Genomic DNA, 22,099 nt, shown 5'->3' with positions numbered 1-22,099 from the left:
GACTTTTGTATTGCCGGGGAAAGTGGACTCGAAACGCGAGATGTTCCTTTCCCCACAGATGCTGCCAGACCTGCTGACTTTCTCCAATTGTAGATTTTGGTTTCAAGTCTCCACTATCGGCAGTTTTTTTTTCCTCTTTGCTGCATTGATTCAGCTTGCCCTCCAACAACCAGCAGTGCTTGTCCTGCGTCCAAAACTCAGAGGCAGGAATCATCAAGGAACGCCCTGGGAGCTACTAGAATGAGTACACAGGGGCCAAGCTGTGCCGGACTCAGGGGGGGGGCTGAAGGGGCGTATTTGAGAGTGCGGAAGGGGGCGGGGTTAAGGGTGGGCGGGGGCGGTGCGCACTCAAACCCGCCCTTTAACTCACCGCGCTTCTTGATTGGTGCGCTCCGGGGAACCGCTGTTCCCTCAGAGGCTCAAAGCGGCTGTCACTCTCAGCGCTTCTGACGGCACAATGGGGGCCGGCCGTCAGTTTAGGTTGAGAGCGGGGGCGGAGCCGCAGCCTGCCGCGCTGAACCCTGGCGGTCGAAGCGTGAGAACCGGAGGCTGAGATAGAGGGGCAGCAGCATCATCTGGGCTAGCTTAGAAACTCACACAAGTACCATCCTCCAGAACACCACCATCTCACACGCTCCCTTAGAAAAGAGTCAGAACCTTTAAAGAAAAAGAGTTTTTTTTGTCATTTTAGTTTTTAATTTAGCAAAAAAGATCAAATACATGCGAGGATGCAGTCTGCCAGCGAGGACGTGTTGCAATCAGACAAGAAATTATTGGAGGATCTTTCGGGAAGTGGTAGAGCCATCGGCGTCCTGACCAGCGGAGGAGATGCGCAAGGTAACAGGAGTTTGAAACATAAAACAGTCTTTGCTTGAGGAGTGAGGGCACCTGGTTGGATTTTGCAGCCGGGAGAGAAGCATCCTTGTGCCGGGCAAACGTTTGGCGTACGTATACTTTTTTTTCGTGAAGAATAGATGCGTACACGTTATAAAACCTGTGAGCCATCCCACCCGCTCAATGTAGAGAGAGAGAGAGAACCACATTTCCTCGTCCTGCGTTCTCCGAACCGCATTGCGTTGCTTTCGATTCTGTAAACCTGGTAAAATTCCAGGCAGCCCTACAACAAAACAGAAATTTCCATTTTGGGGCAAGAATAAATTTTTAAAACAAAACTTTCAAACATTGTACCTTTTTTTAAAAGAGAAAATACATTTCAGCCGGCCAGGTAGAGAATGCCTTCCGTGTACCCTTCCTGTGGAGAAGTGGCAGCTGGCTAATTGGATTTGATTTCAGTACATGTTGAGTGATTGGTTTAAACAGACATGTCATCCCTGCTGGTTTGTGTGTTTGCGGGTGTGGGTGGTACCCATGCGGTGTGTAGTTTGGTTTTTATTCCCTTGGGTTTTGAAGATGCCGTAACGCGGAAGAGCGATGTACGTGTCCGGACCCACTCATCGCGATTCCGAGTTTCTGCGTCAATTTCCAGGGGAGGGGTTCACTCCGCGTGTTCCAGTGAAGGCCGGCCAGCCACATTATGCCACTCACATATAAATTACAAATCAACTCATTCAGTCAACTTCTTAGAAGAGCCTTCATTAAAGTGGACAACCATCTCGGCCGCCTGTCCGCTTTTACCCTTTTGGTGCCGCCTGGTTTCCAGTAACATCCCTTGGCAATGTTATGCCAGCATTATTGTGTGTGTGTGTGTGTGTGTGTGTGTGAATGCGGTTTTTTTTGTTGGGCTACCCCTGATTTATTAGCCTGTGGCGTTTGACCCATTAATCTCGCTTGCCTTCATTGAGGCGGTGACCTTGAGATCTGTCGCCTTCATCGGTGATGAGAATATTGTAACCATTCTCTCAAAACGCCCCGTAAATCGCCCGTGGGCAATTTAATTAAAAAAGGTTTCCGTCTCGAATGTCTTTTGATAATTAATTATTTAAAGGCAGTAAATGCATGTTTGGGCAGTTGCAACAGTTGCTCGGGGGATTGAGTTCTGACACATCTGTGAATATTCTTTTGAAGCAAATGATATTTCACATTGGCATTTCAGTGCCAGGAAGTGAAGAAGTTAGCCAAGTTCCCCATTTCCGATCATGTTCGTTGCAGCATATGAAATGTTGTAAAGGTTGCATTTGGAAGATTACTAGAAGTTCAGTCAGAGCCAGGCAAACAGCTTGTTGGCATTGGGGCAGTATTTTTCATTTTGCTTGGATTGGGACCCTGGGCTTTGGGTTCATAAGCTTGTGTAGTGTGGAGAGCATCCCTCAGTAGGCATTTCCCTGGGTGTGGCTGAATGTTGGAGGGAGCAAGCAAATCTGGAGGGCCAATAGGAGGATCTCCAACAGTAAGGAAGTAGCTTGCAGTTCAACTAAGAGGCAGTGGGAGAGGGGGGCATTATCCCCATTTTGAATTGACCTCTATGTGGAAACAAGCAGCAGGAGTAGCCCATTCAGCCTCTCACATCTGCTCAGCCATTCACTGAAATCACAGCTGATCAGATTGCAACTTCAATTCCTATTTTCCTGGAAGCCTTTTATCACCTCGCCCCCTTGGTCACCAAGAATCTATCCACCTCTCTCTTTAAAAAATAACAAGGTCTCTGTTTCCATCACCTTTTCAGGAATAGAACTTCAAAGATTCCTGATCCTCTTTGAGAAAAGAATTTTGCCTCGTCCCTTTCTGAAATGAGAGACCTGTTATTTTTAAACATTGATGAAAAGTTCTAGATTCTCCCAGCAGAGGAAACATCCTCTCCACATCTACTTTGTCAAGACCAGTCAGAATCTTATATCTTCTAGTCAAGTCACCATCTATTCTTCTGAACTCTCCCCCAACCATGTAAAAAAAAAATTGGAAGGTGCTATCTTTGTGGATGGTACGTACCTTTGACAGGATGATTTGCAGCTGTATCCAGGTAGGTGTGGAGTCCCAAAGGCATCTAATCTAATCCTTTATATCCTGGGATCCTCGAGTTTAAGTAAAAATGCCCAATGGGCCCCTGTCAGTAGGTCCATAATAGTCTAGGAAAGACCATTTTAATGATTTTGGGGAGCTGATGACCTCGTGGTATTTTCACTAATAATTCAGAAACTCAGCTAATGTTCTGGGGACCGAGGTTTGATTTGCACCACAGCAGAAGGTGGAATTTGAATGAAATAAAACATCAAGAATTAAGAATCTACTGATGATCATGAAACCATTGTTGCTTGCTAAGAAACCCCATGTGGCTCACTAATGTTCTTCAGGGGAGAGAATCTGCTGTACTCACCTGTTCTGGCCTACATGTGACTGCAGATGCAGTGCAGTGTGCATGATTCTTTACTGTCCTCTGAAGTCCAGCAGGCCATTCAGTTGGATCAATCACGACAAAGTATCAACAAAGAAATGAAACTGGGCCTATGGGCAGTGGTTCAAGAAGGCAGCTCACCATCACCTCCTCTAAGGCAACTACAGACATGCAATAAATGCTGTCCAGCCAGTGACACCCTTGCCCCAAAATTAAATCAAACAAACCTACTTGTGGGTTGGTAGCCTTGACATCTGTGCTCCTTCCTCCAACCCCCACCCGCTGACTCCCCCACCCGGTGCCCACAAGCACATGCACATACCCACACACATACACAGAATCCTGCCTCTGGGAGAATGGCCTGGGATAGGATGGTGCCGGCAAGAAGGCTTGTGGGGTACATTTTCTTGGCCCGTGTGTGTGTGTACCTCCTCATCAGGGCCAAAATGATCTTGGCCTAATTGTCTGAGTTGGCAAAGCAGTTAAACAATAGTTTCAGAGGTAGTAGGAACTGCAGATGCTGGAGAATGAGACTTTCTGAAGACGAGTCTAGGCTCGAAACATCAGCTTTCCTGCTGTTCTGATGCTGCTTGGCCTGCTGTGTTCATCCAGCTCTACATCTTGTTATCTCAGTTAAACTGCAGCTCAGGTTATCTTCAAAAGAGAAGGGATGATTTGTGGTAATAATGGAGAATTTTGCTTTCTTAATGATTGAACTGAAACAATGCCCCAGGTTTTCCGATGGTCAGATCACCTCTGAAGTAGAGGAGATCCCTTTGAATCCCCATCATAACAGACTCTGAAGGATTTGTCTGGGAAAAAGCACATGCCACTGAGTAATTTTCCTATGCTTGAAACCCTCCGAAAGTATCCATTTAAATTAGTGAGTTTCCAGGGTTTTATTAAAGTTAAATAACGCTTGTTGAGTTAAAAAGAAATAGACTATTAAGCATCTGGACTGTATCCTGAGTAACAATTCCACTGACCCTGTGATTAACAATCCATCCTCAACCACACACCCCCAGCCCCCGATTAAACATTCCCCCTTATTTCTCCAGCAGCCTTGGACCCGATGGTGCGTCACCAACACCCCACCCCTGCCACAGCCTGACCCAACTGCTGGATCTCAAACTCCCTCCTGTGTTAAAGACCTGACTGTCCGTAGCCAGATCCTGAGGTATTACTGTAGTATTGATCTGCTGTGAGGTGCTACCCTTTAGTTCTATTAAGCTGAGTTCCCTGTCTGTCCTATGAAATGGACACAAGAGATCCATTGTCACTATTTTGAAGAAAAGTATGTAACTCCATTCTGAAGAAGGGTCTCTGGACTTGAAAAATTAAATTTGCTGCCAGATCTGCTGAGTTTTCCCGGTGATTTCTGTTTTTGTAGAACCCCTTCTTGGTGCCCTTGCCAATATTTCTTCCTCAACCACCTTCACTGTAAATTAGTGGTTATCTTATTGGTTAGTTTGTTATTTATTTTCATTGGTGTTTGTGGAAACTTGCTGTGTGAAATGCAGTATACCTTCATTTAGAACAGTGACTGCACTTCCAATGTTATTTACTGGTTACAAAACTCTTTGAGGTGTGAAAGGGACTCTTTTGCACTTAAGTCCTTTCATTGAACTCCAGAGTTGGAGTATATATTAGTCTATAGTAATGGGATCTGAGACTTATCTATCTACTAGTTCTATGAGCCCTGTTTGAAATTAGGTTGATACTGTTAATTGCTTAGACATTGGAATACGCTGTATGATTTATTACTAAATTCTGTTCTCCCGAAGAGACTCTCAAAAGTGGTCTGCTTTGAGAAATGGAAATTCAATACTGTGCAGTAGATTGTTTACTTTTGGAATTGGAGCTCAGCCGCATTGTTAGCATGTTTAGAATCTACGCACTGTGTATTTTATTTGATTAAATTTAGTAAGGACTATGCGAGAAGTGAAACATTGCTGTTACTCCAGTGGTGATGATTGCACTTCAAAGCTTGGGCATTTTATCTAAATTAAAGCCCTGCACTTCCTATTGTTTCCCAAACACTTTGACGTTTAATTCAAGAACATTTATTCTTGTATTATTGTACTGTAAACAATGGCATGATTAAACTCCAAAGCAGAAATCCTGATTCCTTAGAAAAGGATTCCTGTCATGATAAAGCACTAAATGCATGCACGTTCTTTTAGTCAATAATAACAGATTTGCTTTCTTCTAGCAATAAAAAATGATGACTTTTAGATCCATATTTGTTGCTCATGCAACAAAGAAATTGCTTTGATCTGCATATCCATGTGTATTTGCTTTTAGATCTCAGTAGATGAGTTACTTCTATGTCAGTAATTGGAAGGTGCAGCATTCCTGTCTAAATTTGGACACATTCTATACTGGTGAGCACATACTGAATGTGCCAACATTCACATGACTAAAGTGAAGGAAAAGATCTTTGGATTGTTTCGCAGATTAAGAAGCTTTTTACGAATTTTTGTGTGTGGTTCTTCAGTTATTTACAGACTCAAATGCACATTCTATCAGGCAGGTTGGGGGTGTTGAAGGGGCATGCAAAAATTGACTGATCCCGATTTTTCTTTTACTGACCACAATTTCTTCAGGAGCAAGACAAAACATAAGAACAGGATTGGGTCATTTTGCCATTGCAGCTTGTTCTGCCATTCAGTTCACCTGCTATGGTTTCATATACCTTAATGTTCATAACTATTAATGGAGCTGGCATCCAATACCTTTCGTGGCAGAGATTTCCACCGTTTGTGTGAATAAATGTTTCTTAAATTTCCTAACAACCTGGCTCAAATTTTTTTAAAAGTTGTGTTTCCATGTCCCATTTCTCCCCAGATACCTGATTTCTATCTATCCTCCACCAGAAGCAGATAAGATTTCTTGCCATTGTTGTAAACCTTGTGGCGGATGCAAACTTTGTGAAAAAAGGAAATGAATTTTGCATGGAGCAATAAGATTTCACTTTTTAAGACAAATGTTCATTTATTTATGAAACATGGGCATCGCTAGTTAGGCCAGCATTTATCACCCATCCCTAATTGCTAAGAGGGCAGCTAAGAGCCAACCACACTGCTGTGTCTGGTGTCACAAGTAGGCCAGAGCAGATATGGATGGCATTTTCCTTTCCTAAAGGACATTAGTGAACCAAACGGGTTTTCTGACAATAGACTACAGTTTTCATGGCCATCAGTAGACGTTTAATTCCAGACATACGGCCAATCGGTGAATATCTACTGGTCCTGTAGCCATTTTAAGTCAGTATCATGGTGTTTTTTAAAAAAATCTTTCGGTGTATGATAATCCCAAGCATTAAATCAGCCAATGGAATTCAAACATCAGTTGTTTGTATTTTATATACTTGTGATAACACTTACATTTTTAATCTGACTACGAGTTGAATTTCTCCTCCACTTGGCTTGCATTGAAACATACTGAACCTCCATCCTTGAACAAACGTGTTGACAACAGTTTCTCATTGATTGTTGTTGTCAATAGCATCAGTAGTTGCACCTAAACGCAACTGTTCTTTTTCTACTGATCTGGCCATTTTTTAGCAGGCTTTTGTTTGCTGTTCATTGACTTCTCTAATGAGTTCCAAATGAGATCTATTTGAGATCATTGTGAATATTAATTATCCAAGCATTTAAATATTGCTGGGCTTTAGTAGGTACATTCATTCTTGAAAAGAGAGTGATTTTCTATTGTGATCTTATTTTTCTCTTTTAAGATGAACAAAACGTTTTCTATCCTGTATACTTTATCAGATAGATAGCTCCACTTTTGCAGCATTGCCTGTCTCTGCCATACCTCAGTTCATCTGTAAATGAAAGTCTCCATCATACCCCTGTTACCTCAAAACTAAACAATTCCAATGCACATCAGTAAATCTCTACTTACCTCTTTCTCTGTAATCTTGAGCTCAAACAAAACACTACTGCCCTTATCCTGGCCTGCATCAAGTTCCATCATCCCACCCACCACCCTTGACCTTGCTGACCTGTGTTGGTGCCCAGTTCATTAGTGCCTTGATTTTAAAATTTGTATCCTGGTGTTCAAATCCTTCTAATGTCTTCCATTTCACAACTTTTGTAACATCCGCTTCACGGCACAGTGGCTCAGTGGTTAGCACTGCAGCCTCACAGCGTCAGGGACCCGGGTTCGATTCCAGCGTCGGGTAACTGTCTGTATGGAGTTTGCACATTCTCCCCGTGTCTGCGTGGGTTTTCTCCGGGTGCTCTGGCTTCCTCCCACAGTCCAAAGATGTGCAGGTTAGGTGGATTGGCCATGCTAAAATTGCCTGTAGTGTTCAGGGGTGTGTGTGGGTTATAGGGGGATGGGTCTGGGTGGGATGCTGCAAGGGGCAGTGTGGACTTGTTGAGCTGAAGGGCCTGTTTCCACACTATAGGGAATCTAATCTAATCTAATACCTGCTGAGACCTCTTCATTCCTCTCAGATACTTGATTTCTATCTCTCCTTCATTAGCTTTCATGTCTTCACTTCCTGGCCTCTTAAACATAGACTTTTTTAATCACTAAACTCTCTGCCTGTTTACTTCTCCTATGATCCACAGAATCAACTTGTTTGACCAAATGTTCAGTCATCTCTCTTCAAATCTCTCCTCATTTAGCCCACTCTCAAATTTTGTCTGACATTCCTGTGACATGTCTTGGGAAATTTACTTCATTGACGACACTATAAATTCAAGTTGTTTATAATGCATAGATGCATTAATCAGGTCTTGATGTAGTGGCAACTATTTAACCCAGAACATTTGAAGGCCAAAGTGCAGAAACATTCCATGTTAACAGTAGTTGAACATGGGGTCACTTAGTCCTTGGAGAATCGGGCATTGCAGATTCTCATGTTCGTGAATTTTTCTGTTAAAGTAGTGCAAATTATTTAAAACGAATAAATAACTAGTCCAAATTGTGTATAGGGTGGGAAAGATGGAAATGGTTTGTGTTTGAGAAGTCCCTTTGGCCCCTTATCCCCTGAGCCCATTAGACCTTATCTCACTGTTCTCATGTGTGTTAAAATAGCTACATAATCTTTGCTGTACCGTTTTCTTAATCACATTCACTTGCTATGGATCTGTATTCTTCTGTGGTATAATTCCACAGTTATGTTTTTGGAACATATTAGAAGAGCAGCAAAGAACAATGACATTCCGTTAATACAGACATTGTTAGCACTCTGAAAAATGACTGTGCAGATTAACACAGTAATCCTGAGGTTGTGGCCTGTCATGTGCAACTTTAGACTGCACAGTAGACCCCATTTCTTTGTCGGGCTAGTAAGCACTGAAATAAGCAAGAATTTCAAGATGTGCACTCCAAAACAAGATATTAAATGTCTTGAACATGACACAACTTTTTAATCAAAAGTAATCAGGTCTTTTACTCATTTTGTGATTAATGGCCCTGAAAACATAATATTATAATTGCAGAATGCTGCTGGATAAGTAGATTCGTTAAGCTATGATTTAAGGTACATTTTTAAGTGTGTTTTTCAGTATATCTTACCTTTCACCTTCATCCTCTGTGCGTGCCCCAATCTTTAATTTGGCCTATGCAAAATGTTTATATGCTTTTATTTCAGTACTTCTTGGATCCTGCTAGGGTGTCTGTTAAAATCTTTTAATGACCTTGGCTTGTTGGACAGCCTGGCAATAGCCCCAGTTCCATGTAGTGTATCCTCAGTAAACGATATCATGCGATAGTATTGCCAGTGATTGCAGTGATAGAGGTGAAATTCTCAGCTAAAGAGACAATCAGTTGATTCTGCTATCTGAATGCAGGGAGTGAGGAGGTAAATAAGGAATGAAATTAAGTTGGTGCATTATTTGAATTTCTGTCACTTCCCTTTTCCCGTATTGCCCTTTTTAATGTAATCTACCATTTTTAATTTAAAACCTTTCTCAATCTTTCAACTTGCTTCTTGGCCAAAGATAGTACAGAAATTGGTATATTCTTTTCCATGCCACCCACAATCAGAGTCCCAGACTATGTATCGATTTACCCTCTTGACTTATAGAGAGTATTCTTGTTGGTCCCAAACTAAATATAGTAGTGGTAAGAGTTCAAACTAATGGAAAAAATGTGATCCTTAGTTGTCATCTGCTTGAAAACTATTCACTTGTTAACAGCTGAAGCAAACTATTCTAATGAAACCATCATAGATAAGGAAGATTCCATGCAATAGAAGTTAGAATTGTTCCAACATGAGAGAAACAAAGAGCTTATCAGGTCACTATCTGAAAAGAAAAGGAAAAAGGTAGAACCTATTATGAAGGGTGTGATATACTTAGAAATAATGGTAGGATTGGTCAGGTTAATATGGATTTATGAAATGGAAATCATATTTCACAAATCTGCTGGAGGTTTTTGAGGAGGCAACTAGCAGAATAGATTATAGAAAACTAGTGGCAGTGATTACTTGAATTTTCAGAAGGTTTCAATGAATTAACTTACAAATGGGTTGTAAATGAAAATTAGAGCACATGACATGGTATTATCATACTGCCATGGATTGAGAATTGGCTACTGACATAAAAATAGGGCCTCATTTTCACTTTACCAGGCTGTGACATTTGACATAATGCAAGGAACAGTTCTCAGGTCTTTTCACAATTATTTATGGTTTGGATGGTTGGACCAAATATATAAATACAATTAATAATACAATATACTATTTCTGAGTTTTCTGATAACACAAAACTGAGTGCATTTTGATTTGTGAGGAGGATGCAAAAAGGCTTCAAGGGAATTTAGACACAGCAGGGAAAGAACATAGAATCATAGAATCCCTATATTGTTAAAAAAGGCTATTCGAACCCATCGAGTCCACACTGACTCTCTGAAGAGCATCCCACTCAGACACACTCCCATACCTATAACCCTGCATTTCCCTTCTTAATCCACCTAACCTGCATGTTCCTCGACACTGTGGGATAATTTAGCATGGCCAATCCCCTTAACCTGAACATCTTTCGAATGTGGGAAGAAACCGGAGCAGCTGGAGGAAAGCCACGCAGACACGGGAGAATGTGCAAACTCCACACGGTCACCTGAGGAAATGGAACCCGGGTCCATGGCTCTGTGAGGCAGCAATGCTAACTACTGAGACATATAGTATGGAAAACTATGATCTATTTTAGTAGGAAAAGAATAAATACGTTATGTGACAAGAGAATAGAAAGTACGGATGTCCAGTGGGACCTCAGTGTCCTCGTTCATAGGTCACTGAAAGGTAGCACGCAAGTGCATGATGCACTTGGGAAGACAAATTGTGTGTTTGCCTTTATTGAAAGAGGATTTGAATACAGGAGTAAATATGTCTTGGTCCAATTGTATGCAACTATGGTGAGACCACACCTGGAACACTGTGTAGCTAATAAAGGATATTCTGTGACAGATGATGTGCAGCTAACATTTTTGGATTGATTTCTAGGATAGTGGGATTGTTTTTTTGAGGGGAGATCTGAGAGGCTTGGGACAGAATTCTTTATGTTGGGTTGCTGAATTGGATTACAGGAAATATAGCCTCAACACTGCAATTGGTTAAAAGAATTTGCAACTTTGTTCACCCAGAGAAGTGGTGAGCCTGTGGAATTCTTTACTACATGAAGCAGTTAGGGATAAACTGTTGAATGTTTTCAAGAAGGAGTTGGAAATAGTTTTTAGGGCTAAAGGGATCAAAGGTTATAGGGAGAAAATGGGGACAGGGTCCTAAACTGGGTGATCAGCCATGATAATATTGAATGGTGAATCAAGTTGGAAGGGCCAAATGGCCTACTCCTGTTCCAGTTTATTTTTTTGTGTTTTTCCAGTTTCTATGTTTAATGCTTTTAGCTGACCAAAGATCACTTTCAAGTCATTTTCTTTGACTTAGCTCATTTCAGCTCCTTTGACTAAAAGGTACAACTTTTCTGAATGAGTCGAATATCTGTATTGTTGCAGATTTGTGCAATATTCCTTAGTTAATCATGTCATTAATAGTGATTCAGCTTAGAATTTGTGTGTATGTACAGGTTGTAATATCAAGTCATTACGTAGGTCCTCAACAACGAAGGTGACAGTGAATTTTGAAAACCAATTTTACAAGCACACAAGCACTGTTCATGACGATTTATGAGTCATTTTTGAATTAAATGCACGTATGAATAACAAGTACTGTAATGATACTTACTTACATCAGATAATAGTGAAACAGATAGTTCTAAATGCATAATTTTCTAGTGGTTTCAAAAGAAACTTTGCAAATTATTTTAACCAACTATGGTGCTGAGGCCACTTTTCCTGTAAATCAATCTGGTAATCTCAGTTTGCAGAATGATTGTTCAGAATACCACCACCGCACTGCAACAATGACTGTACTTCAAATGTACCAATTTGAATATTAAGTGCTTTGTGATTTACTGAAGTCATGAAGCCCTGTATGAATGTATGTATGTATTTCCTTCTGCCATGGTCTTAATATAGAACAAAGAACAGTACAGCACAGTACAGACCCTTCAGCCTGTGATGTTGCACCGACCTATTATCCTACTCTAAGGCCAAACTAACCTGCATATCCTACATTTTACTATTATCCATGTGCCTATCCAAGAGTTGCATAAATGTCCCTAATGTTTCTGACTCTACTACCGCTGGCAGCGCATTCCACGCACCCATAACTCTCAGTGCAAAGAAACTACCTCTGACATCTTCTCTGTACCTTCCTCCAACCACCTTAAAATTAAGCCCTCTCATAATAGTCATTTCCGCCCTGGGAAAAAGTCGCTGGCTATCCACTCTATCTATGCCTCTCATCATCTTGTATACCTCTAACAAGTCACCCCTCATCCTTCTTTGCTCCATTGAGTAAAGCTCTAGCTTCCTCAACCTTTCTTCTTAAGACCTGCCCTCCAGTCCAGGCAGCGTCCTGGTAAATCTCCTCTGCAACTTCACTAAAAGCTTCCACATCCTTCCTGTCATGAGACGACCAGAACTGAATACAATATTCCAAATGTGGTCTAACAGAGTTTTATAGAGCTGCAGCATAACCTTGCACCTCTTGAACCTAATCCACCTACCACTGAAAGCCAACACACCGTACACCTTCTCAACAACCCTATGAACTTGGGTGGCAATTGAGGGATCAATGGGGTGATGTGCATCCCAAGGTCCCCCTGTTCCTCCACACTGCCAAGAATCCTGCCATTAACCCTGTATCCTGCATTCAAATTCAACTTTCCAAAATAAGTCACTTCTTAGAGTTCGGTGGTATTATTTTCATGTAGTGTTTCAAATAAAACGTTGTTGAATTACTCTGAGTTGTGATACCAGAAAATTTTATTTAAATTTTGTTGTGACCTTTTCAACTCCTAGGTATGGTAACAAAGTCTTTTCTCTTTCTTCTTCAATTGTCCTGCATTCCTCACATTGGCCTTTACTTGTAGAACAAATTTGCTGGCGGAGTATATAATCTTTAGTTTTTAAGACGTCTAGCAGCACATTTTTATGTCTGACACATGTTAAGCTTTTAACATTCATTGAAAGTGAATGTCATAGAATACAATAGAATAGAATCCCTACAGTGTGAAACAGGCTCTTTGGCCCAACAAGTCCACACTGACCATTGCAGCATCCCACCCAGAGCCATTCCCCTATAAACCACACACCCCTGAATACTACGGACAATTTAGCATGGCCAATCCACCTAGCCTGAACATCTTTGTGACTGTGGGAGGAAACTGGAGAACTTGGAAGAAACCCATGCAGACATGTGGAGAATGTGCAAACTCCACACAGACAATTGCCTGAGGCTGGCGTTGAACCTGGGTTCCTAGTGCTGTGAGGCTGCAGTGCTAACCACTGAGCCACCATGCTGCCCCTTGTACTTGGATGTAGTGTAAGAAGTTGATCAGTGCCCTTGGAATAGAATCTTTTTTTGAGCTCTTGCTTTCAGAAGAGGAAGTCAAATGATTGAAATTAAGTACCATAGGAGGAGAAAATCCATTATGTGGTGCATTAAATCATAAGGAAATAAACACAGGCCTGCCTGCCATTGAGCGAGAAGAGAATGCAAAATAGTTTAATGGCTCTTGATGCTTCTCAGATATTTGTCACAGCAATAATACATTGATCTATTTCCTTCTATACTTTAAATGGAAAACAAATAAATAATTATTCTGCCATTTAGACTGTTACCAGGAAGCTTAAAGGATTTAAATAAATTCTGTCTCCGAAGTGTACAGAATGTGTATGTTCTTTTTTGTTATACAGTCGATGAAATGTGAGAGACTTAACCAGAAAGTAAACCTGTATCTATTCTTTTGCTATTGCTGAATCAGGTTGCACTGCTGGACAGTTCCAGTAAAAATGCATTGATATTTGATGTATTGACAAAAAATGTTTTGGTTGTTTGTAATTAGTATCGTACCACAAACAGAATTATTTAGTCCATCTGTACAGGGATAGGAGGATTGCTGCTTTTTTTAAAAATTGAAACAAATGTAATAGACTGTGTCTATTTTTAATCTTGCAGCAAGTAAGGCAAAACAGATGAATTGGAGTTAATATGAGATATTATGTTGCGTATTATAAATTTGTTTTGGAAATGTGAAATTCCTGAATTTGAAACCTAGGACCGAGCACTGGCTTGGCTGTAAATTCTAGTGACAGATTAATTAGTTGAGTCTGAGGCATGGATAGACGAGAGCTTTGCTGGATTATGTCATTGATTGTACGCTTTAGCATTTATTTGGTCTACACATAATCAGATTTATTTGAATTGTAACAAATTAGAACCTACTTGATGTAAATGCGTAATAATAAAAATTGTACTGAGCTCTGAAGTGGGATGGAAGTATAAAGTGATAAAATAGCTCATTTGTGTAGACATTAGATAATGATACATGTCAGAACATAGAACGCATCTTTGTGTTACTGGATGAGTATTCCAGAGAATATGATCAAGTTTCCCAACAGCAATGTTTTAAAAATTCTAGCTATTAAGAAAAAGCTAGAGCTTTTTTTAAAACTTAAAGCCTATAATTAATAAGCTGTTCTAGGGAAGGACATCTAGACTCTCTTCTTAATTGTTTCATCGGTGGTGACTATAACTCCACAGTTGATGGTCTGTCAGCTGTGGCATTTGTTGATTCTGTATGGTTTTCAAGTCTAATTACTTCTCAACAAGACTAACAGACTTAAGTTTTACATTCATTTCAGCCACATGTGGAGAGATGAACAATAGAAAAGGATTTTACAAATTCTAAGAAGAGGCAACTTCATTGTCCTGGAAAAATAAGTCATGCCATCAGAATGGGGATGAGGGAAAAAGGCGACTAAGTCACTGAATCACTGAGTCATTACTGTGCAGACGGAGGACATTATAGCCCCAGCTATTCAGTCTGTCCCTTTAGCTCATACCCTGCAACCGTGGCAACATCGTCATAAATCATTTCTGAACTCTTTCTAGTTTCACAACATCCTTCAATTAGGAGGGAGACCAGAATTGCATGCAATACTCCAAAGGTGGCCTAAACAATAACCTGTACAGCTACAATTTGACCTCCCAATTCTATACTCATTGCACTGACCAATAAAGGCAAACATAAAAAAACTTTTTCAATATATTCTCATCACTAAATTTGTTCATCACTGGAACCATTTTTGGAAACCTCTTCTGAACTGCCTTCAGTGCCTTCTCATCCTTTTTAAATTGTTGGACTTTAGTTAAGGCTAAACTTGTGTTTTACACAATCTTGTTCTCAACTGTAAGTATTTACTTTGAATTTTGTAATTAAAGGTCAATTTTAGAAAGCAAACCTGAGTAGAAGTTCTTTTGACTGATAATTGCATGGACCTATATGAAAGTATTTGGGAGGCTATAATTCAAAACTTAGTTTGATAAAAATCTTTCCGGATCACCGATGCCAGATGATTTCTCACAATGCAGGCATTATAGTAATTTATATACACATGATGTCTTTTTTCACACTGCAATGTATCATCCAGCAATAAAATGAATAGTATTGACCAGGTCACCAGGAGAGTAATGTTCACCTAGCACTCTAGGTGCAGATTGTTGAATAAAAATTGGGTTGTGTTAGTTGTGTATAAACAGCCAATCCAGAACTGCCAACTTTCCATCCGCAACCAAAGTGAAATTGACTCAATTGCATCACTCCTTCCTGTTCTTCACTTCATGCTGTGAGGTCCTTCACACCATCTGAGCCAACAGAAGGTGCAGACAGGGAGGGCCCTGTTTTAACTTCTGTTACAAAGGATCAGTTCTTCAATAATGCAATACTGTCTCTTTCACTGCATCAAATTACTTGATCAGCTTCCTAGAAAGTCCAATCTTTTGACTTTGACGAAGGACTACTGCAACTATGTTAAATTGACAGTAAACATTGTGGAAGAAAGATGGAAACTTATGTAACATAGATGTATTTTGTTGGGAAATACAAATGCCCTCCTTGAGACATTGTAAGCTTCGGAACATTTTGTCGTAAAAAAATTTAAATTTGCTGAGTCCCATGAAGAATGCGTGTTACTGCACAATTGAATGCTGCATCACTGTATGCAAATAAACTTGACAATATCAAGGAAATGAATCTGTCATTTTGCTGTATGAATGTTTCATATAGAATAAAGTGAATAAATAACTTGATATCTCAGTTTACTGAATGTTATTTTATAAATGAGTGTGAAAAATTGAAGTTCATTACTTGCATTTTTACTCAGCTAAGATAATCTTGCTTGGCAGATTTCCTGAATGTGGCCCTGATGAATGAATATTTAGTACTGGAAGTATTTGAAAATTAAGATAAGATATATTTATGAGTTCATTTGAAATGCTAAATTCTACAATTGAACAATACAGAATCGCTCCTGGTTTTTATTTTCTCAGTCAAAAACAGAAGTTGCTGGAAAAGCTTAACAGGCCTGGCAGCTTCTTTGGAGAGAAATCAGAGTTGATGTTTTGGGTCAAGTGATCCTTTGGTAGAAATTTTCAAGAAGGGTCACTCAACCCAAAGTGTTAACTTTAATTTTGCTCTGCAGGTGCTGCCAGACTCATTGAGCTTTTCCAGCCATTTTTGTTTTAGTTTCTGAAAATACAGCATCCGCAGTTCTTTCACGTTTTTTTTATTTTCTCAGATTTGGAAAGAGCTGCAAACTCTACTAGATTTTCAGGATTATTTGTCTTGAAGGGAGAGTTAGCTCAACAGTGAGGGAATATGACTAAGTGCCTTCCTGAGACCTTGAGAACATGGGAGCTGAAGTAACCATTCAAATCATGGCTGATCATGTATCTCAATGCCAATTTCTTGCAAAATTCCCATATCCCCTGATGTTAGTAATGTATAGAAATTGGTCAGTTTCTGCATTTTATGTTTTCAATGATTGAGCCTCTACTGCCTTCCAGGATAGAGAATTCCAAAGTTTTACTACCCTTTAGGATAAACGTTTCCTCCTCATCTCAATCTGAATGGTTCCCCTTATTCTGACACCGTGTCTCTTGGTTCTATGCCTCTCAGCAAGCTGAAACAATATGTCTAATCCTTTAAGAATTTTAAGTTTCAATAAGAACTGCCCTTATTCTTCTAAACTCTAGAGAGCACAGGCCCACTCTCCTCAATCACTGCTCACAGAATGGTCCTGCCATCCTAAATCTGGTGAACCTCTGGTGCACTTCCTCTGTGGCCAGTGTATACTTGCTTGGTTAAGAAAAAACCTTTACATTTGTAGCAAGGCATCTAGATCCTGTTGACAAATCTTCTTGTGGCATGGTTCAACACACAATTTGCCTTTCTAATTGCCTGCTCTAGCTGTCAGTTAGCTGTCAGAGACTTATGAACAAGGACACCCAGGTCATTTTGCGCATCAACACTTTCTAATCACTCTCTCAATTAAAAAATACTCTGCACTCCTGTTCCTCCAGTTTATACTTATCTGCATTATATTTCAACTACCATGTCCTTGCCCATTTACTTTAGCCTGATTGAATCCTTCGTTGCATTCTCTTTCCAGTCACATTCAGACCAGGTTGTGTACCATCTGCAGATTTGAAAATCTCATATTTGGTTCCCACATCCAAATCACTGACGTGCATTATAAACTGCTTAGGCCAAGAACAGATCCTTGCAGCCTGGTCATAGCCTGCCAACCCCAAGAGTGACCCATTTATTCCTATTGTCTGTTCAATTTCCATTAACTAAACCTCAATCCATACCAATATGCGAATCCCATTTGGTGTGGTCTAATTCTTAGAGCACTTAATTTGTTTTCATTGGCTTTACTGCCAACCATGGATAATGTAGGCTTTGTTGAAAACTTTCTAAATATATACTTTCTTCACCAGTTTCTACTCTGCCAGTAACATCCTCAAAAAACTTCAGTAGGTTTGTTAAACAAGATTTCCCATTATCATAAATTCACATGGCTTGGGTTTTCATAGTATCTTCCCTCCTACTGACATCAGACTGATAGGTCTGTTGTTGCTCATTTTTTTTTCTCCTCCAATTAATAGGTAACGGGATTACGTTTGCAATTTTCCAATCTTCAATTGAGTAACAATTGTTGGTGGAAATCAAAGCTCTGAGTGATTTTTTCCTGTGCTTCTGTTAGTTGATAAACTCTATTACAGTCATCTTGTTATCCTCAATAAATTAAGAGTTGTAATAACTATAAATTATCTGTACTTTTCACGTGCAGAAGTGTGTTCCACTGTTAATAGTTCACCTGGTTACGTATGTGTCCGGTTAAATGAGGAAATGATTTTAAAGCATGGGTGACGGCATTTCATTTCTTTTGCTGGTTTTGTTGGTTCTTAAAGCATGTTAACAGTGATGTTGATGTCTGATTTCACTTATTATAGGTATGAATGCTGCTGTCCGTGCTGTGGTGCGTATGGGAATTTATGTCGGAGCCAAAGTCTATTTCATCCATGAGGTTTGTTTATGTGTTTTAAATCTTTTTGTGTAATTCATTTCAAGTTGCAACAAACACAAAATGAGGTGATACATGATTACTTCATTTTAAAAGTTTTTATTTTAAATACAATGCGCAGTTACTATCACCAAACAGTTAAACCAATTGCCAAAAGAGCCTAAAACTGTTTGCATTCATGCAACCCAATGATTCAGACCTTGTAAAGAATAATGATGAGGCTATCAGCACTGAAATGCTGCTATGGAGTAAATTGGCAGCTTTGGAGTCTGCACATGCAAAGCGTGATGAGGAAATCTGAAACTCGCTGACCAGTTTGCCCTGGTCTTCCTCAACTAGACAGTTCTATCATTGGTAACTCAGCATTAAAATCCTTGTATTTGTGTGAAGTTGCTTTGCCCTAGTTGCTGAAAAAATAATGTGGAGAAAGTCAGGGTTGATGCTTTGAGGTGTAGGTGAATTTTTTAATGGCACAGTAAATGTTAAGCATTGCCAAACAACCTGTCCCTCAGTGAAAACATGAATTTTCTGTCCCACCACCACAAAACCTCACTGTGAAAAGTGAAAGTAAAATTTTAAATTTACCAGCAGATTCCCAATGGTCGGTGTTTTGAACCAGCTGGTTCACGTTAGGGGAAGCCTATTTATGGAGGTGGGCACCACTGACAGATCAGATTAAAAGTTCTGCCCAACTTTAAATGCTATTTTGAGATGCTGTATGGTAAATAAATTATGTTGTTACTGTTTTGTGAGTGATCATAAGGCTCTCTACTTAAAGATAAATCATGAAATTGAACAGCATTGTGTAAGTGGCCACATGAATTAGAGTACTTTCTCCATGGATAAAATATGTTTCTCATTTGAACCTAATACTTTGATTTTTATCTTGATTTAAAATCAAGATTAATTGAAGCCTTTGAGAAAGCTGAACAAAAATCTGACATCTTCACTTGAAAGTCCTTTTATTTATTCTGTATGAAATTGGTCTTCTGCTCATGTGACGTCAAAAGTACCGTTGAACATGAGAGAGTTTGTTTGTAGATTTGTGCAAAGGAATCTCTTTGTAGTTGATTGTCTCAGTTACAAATCCTATTTGTGGATTTAGTTTATCAGGTGGTGTTTATACAGAAGAGAAAGGTCAGTGAGCTTTGACACTTTTATGAAAAGTTAATCGGGATAAAGAATTTTTGAGCCTTATTTTGACTGCTTCCCACTACTATTTAGGTAAACAAGCTACGTTTGAATTCCTTAAATAATTTCTTGGTGATGGTATTGCATCACTGGCCTCTAGTTCTGCTTGAAAACACTCTCTCAAGTGTTTACTCCTATCCAAATTTCCCTTAATTTTAATGACCTCTGCTAGTGACATTCTCAGCCTCAAGAAATGGAGAACACCTTATTTCTGATTGGTATAGTCATGTGGTACTGCTACTATTCCTGCAAATCATTTTTTTTTTCACCTTTGACTACATCTCCAAATTCCATTTTATAAAGTGGGATATGGTACTACACAGAGTACCCAAATGTAATCTAGCTAAATGTTAATGCAAATTTATCTTGACTTCTCTGCTTCTCACTTCTGTCCTTTTAGAATAAATCTTAGCACATGATCTGCTTTTGTAAAGGCCTGCACAGTGATTTTGGTGATGTTTTATTATATTGGTACTCACAGTTCGCCTTACTCCTTTACCTCATTTTAGATTCATACTTTCTAAGTAATATGTGGACTCCTTATTTTTCATACTGTAGGAAAAACCCCTCACAATTAGCAAAGATGTAGTTATTTTGCCAACTACACATTAATTGCGCAAGTTTATTCAAATTTGATGATTTGTTGCAGTCTTCCTCAGGAGTTTATTGTTTCTTCCCTTTTGGTGTCATGCACAAACTTGGAAATTGTATTTTTGGTTCAAAACCTAAATTGCTGAAATTCCACAGTGATCCTTGAGGTGCCATGTCCAACCTTTTGTCACTATCAGCAGCTACTCTTTATTCCTGCTTTTTTTTTATTGCAACATTTGAAAGGCATCTGGAAGGGTATATAAATAAGAAGGGTTTAGATGGATATGGGTCAAATGCTGACAAATGGGACTAGATTAATTTAGGATATCTGGTCAGCATGGACAAGTTGGACTGAAGGGCCTGTTTCCATGCTGTGCAGCTGTGTGACAATACCTCTTATAGGAATTAATGACATTGGTCGAGCAACAGTTTCACTTTTGATCATTATTCATGGTTGTAATTTTTGGTTTGTCAATGTTTTATTATTTTCTTTCTTCGTCAGATTCTTTTTTTTTTAGCCCATCAGCATAAATCTGCTTTCTTCCATTTTTACCTCTTCAATATGAAACTAACATTAGCTATCCAACACGCCTCTGGCAATGCACCTTTTTCTAGGCAATTATTAAATATCTGTAATTGTGCTTCTGCTGTCTCTACCTGAAGTTCTTCTCAAATGCAGGGCTGCCAGCTGTCTGGAGCACTCTGGGTTTTGTTCATTCATTTAATATTTCTTCTCCATTATAATGAAGATATTTGCATAATTTCTAATCTCATTTTCCAATATCATGTCCAGATGACATGTGTCTCAGTGCATTGCTGAAGCAAACCAATTATTTAACTCTTGTGCCAATTCACCGTGCTGCCCATGATTTCATGACTCCTTTAATCTGGAGAACAACCGCTGTATGCTATACTGTTTTGAGTATGTTTGCCAATTTTATATCCATGCTGTTACTATCCCTTTATTTGCTGGGGCTTCAGTTTTGTTACTGTAAATCTTCACCATCCAGTCTTCAGTGGTTTGAGAAAGGTCACTGCAAAATCCTCAGGGGTTTACTTTCATCAATTGCTTAGCAGGTTAATTAGATCTTGGCAGAAGGAGCATGTATCGTTATGGATATCCACATTATGGCAAAGATCATTCTGTGTGAAGTCTTTTTGCATTTAATCTTCTCCCTGGGCTATGTGTTCTCATCGGGAGAGGTTATTGAATCAGCATCTGCCATGAGAATTGAAGGTTATGCAGATTCAAGGACACAACAAAGAATCTATCAGTGTATATAAATTGTAGAATGTCAAGGTGTTCTTTATAGTCTTTCCAACATAACAATTTGTTCTCAGACTAAGATTTAAAGCCCAAACAGCTACAACCACAATTTCTTCCTGCCTGGAGCTGGTGAGGAAGTTGGTGAGAAGGGCAAATAATTGAATGAGTTGGCTGCGTTTACACTCTCCTTGCCACTTCAGCAGTTAATTGGGGACCATCCTTACTTGCTATAAAATAATCCTTTGAGCGGTCAGAAAATGGCCACTTAAGGACCACAGCCCGTGATTGCTGTGATTGTCTCCCTGGCAGGTGGGAAAAATGGTTCATTTCCTGATTGGAAAACCAGGGCAACCTACTTGTTGGTTTGAATGAGATTGGCCCCAGTTTGCAGCCAATCACAGGCAGGGATGAAGCGTGAGGAGTTGGCTACTGAAAACCAACCCTATGCTCTGGTATCCGACACCCCTGACCCTTTTGGCTATCCCTGTCATGTGAGATCTAAAGGAAAATGGCTTGATTTCTCACTATTGGAAGCTTTGAACCTTGGGCCTCCAGCAACCAACTCTAAGACTCAGAACTTGCCAGGCTTGGACTTGCTGGCAGCTTCTACAGAAGTTGGATGTCAGCATCCGAGCATGGCGTGGATTTTGGCAGCTGCTCCTAATGGTGCAAATGGAAGTTTCTACCCCCAACAACATGGCAGGCAGGTCAGTAAACCAATCATTGTTCTTGCATGCTGGGAAGGCATGTAAATTGGCTTGACAATTAAGTTGATGCCTTGAGGCTGCTAATTGACCACTTCAGATGAT

General features: G+C 39.8%; 1 protein-coding gene and 1 long non-coding RNA gene across 6 annotated transcripts in view; one reads left to right on the top strand and one right to left on the bottom strand.

Annotated features, from left to right (window-relative positions):
• The first annotated feature begins 487 nt into the window (after positions 1-487).
• Positions 488-22,099, top strand: part of pfkpb (phosphofructokinase, platelet b) — a 123,969-nt gene continuing 102,357 nt past the window's right edge. For 2 of the 5 annotated variants that reach the window (XM_048552396.2, XM_059639428.1), the window contains exons 1-2: positions 488-837; positions 18,171-18,244. In XM_048552396.2, coding sequence (XP_048408353.1) covers positions 729-837; positions 18,171-18,244 — 183 coding nt within the window. In that variant the 5' untranslated portion in view covers positions 488-728. Of the gene's footprint in view, positions 838-857; positions 945-18,170; positions 18,245-22,099 lie in introns of those variants that run through there. The other 3 variants (XM_048552370.2, XM_048552362.2, XM_059639424.1) reach the window with 2 other exon arrangements.
• Positions 626-1,411, bottom strand: LOC132206196 (uncharacterized). Its single transcript, XR_009442913.1, has 2 exons — positions 1,211-1,411; positions 626-1,117 (listed from the first exon to the last, which is right to left on the bottom strand). It is a non-coding gene; the product is annotated as an uncharacterized LOC132206196 (long non-coding RNA).

This window comes from Stegostoma tigrinum, chromosome 2, assembly GCF_030684315.1.
Source record: "Stegostoma tigrinum isolate sSteTig4 chromosome 2, sSteTig4.hap1, whole genome shotgun sequence".
In the NCBI taxonomy this organism is placed as follows: domain Eukaryota; kingdom Metazoa; phylum Chordata; class Chondrichthyes; order Orectolobiformes; family Stegostomatidae; genus Stegostoma; species Stegostoma tigrinum.
Note: the sequence above shows the minus strand (reverse complement) of the source record. Positions and strands in the feature narration are given on the sequence as shown.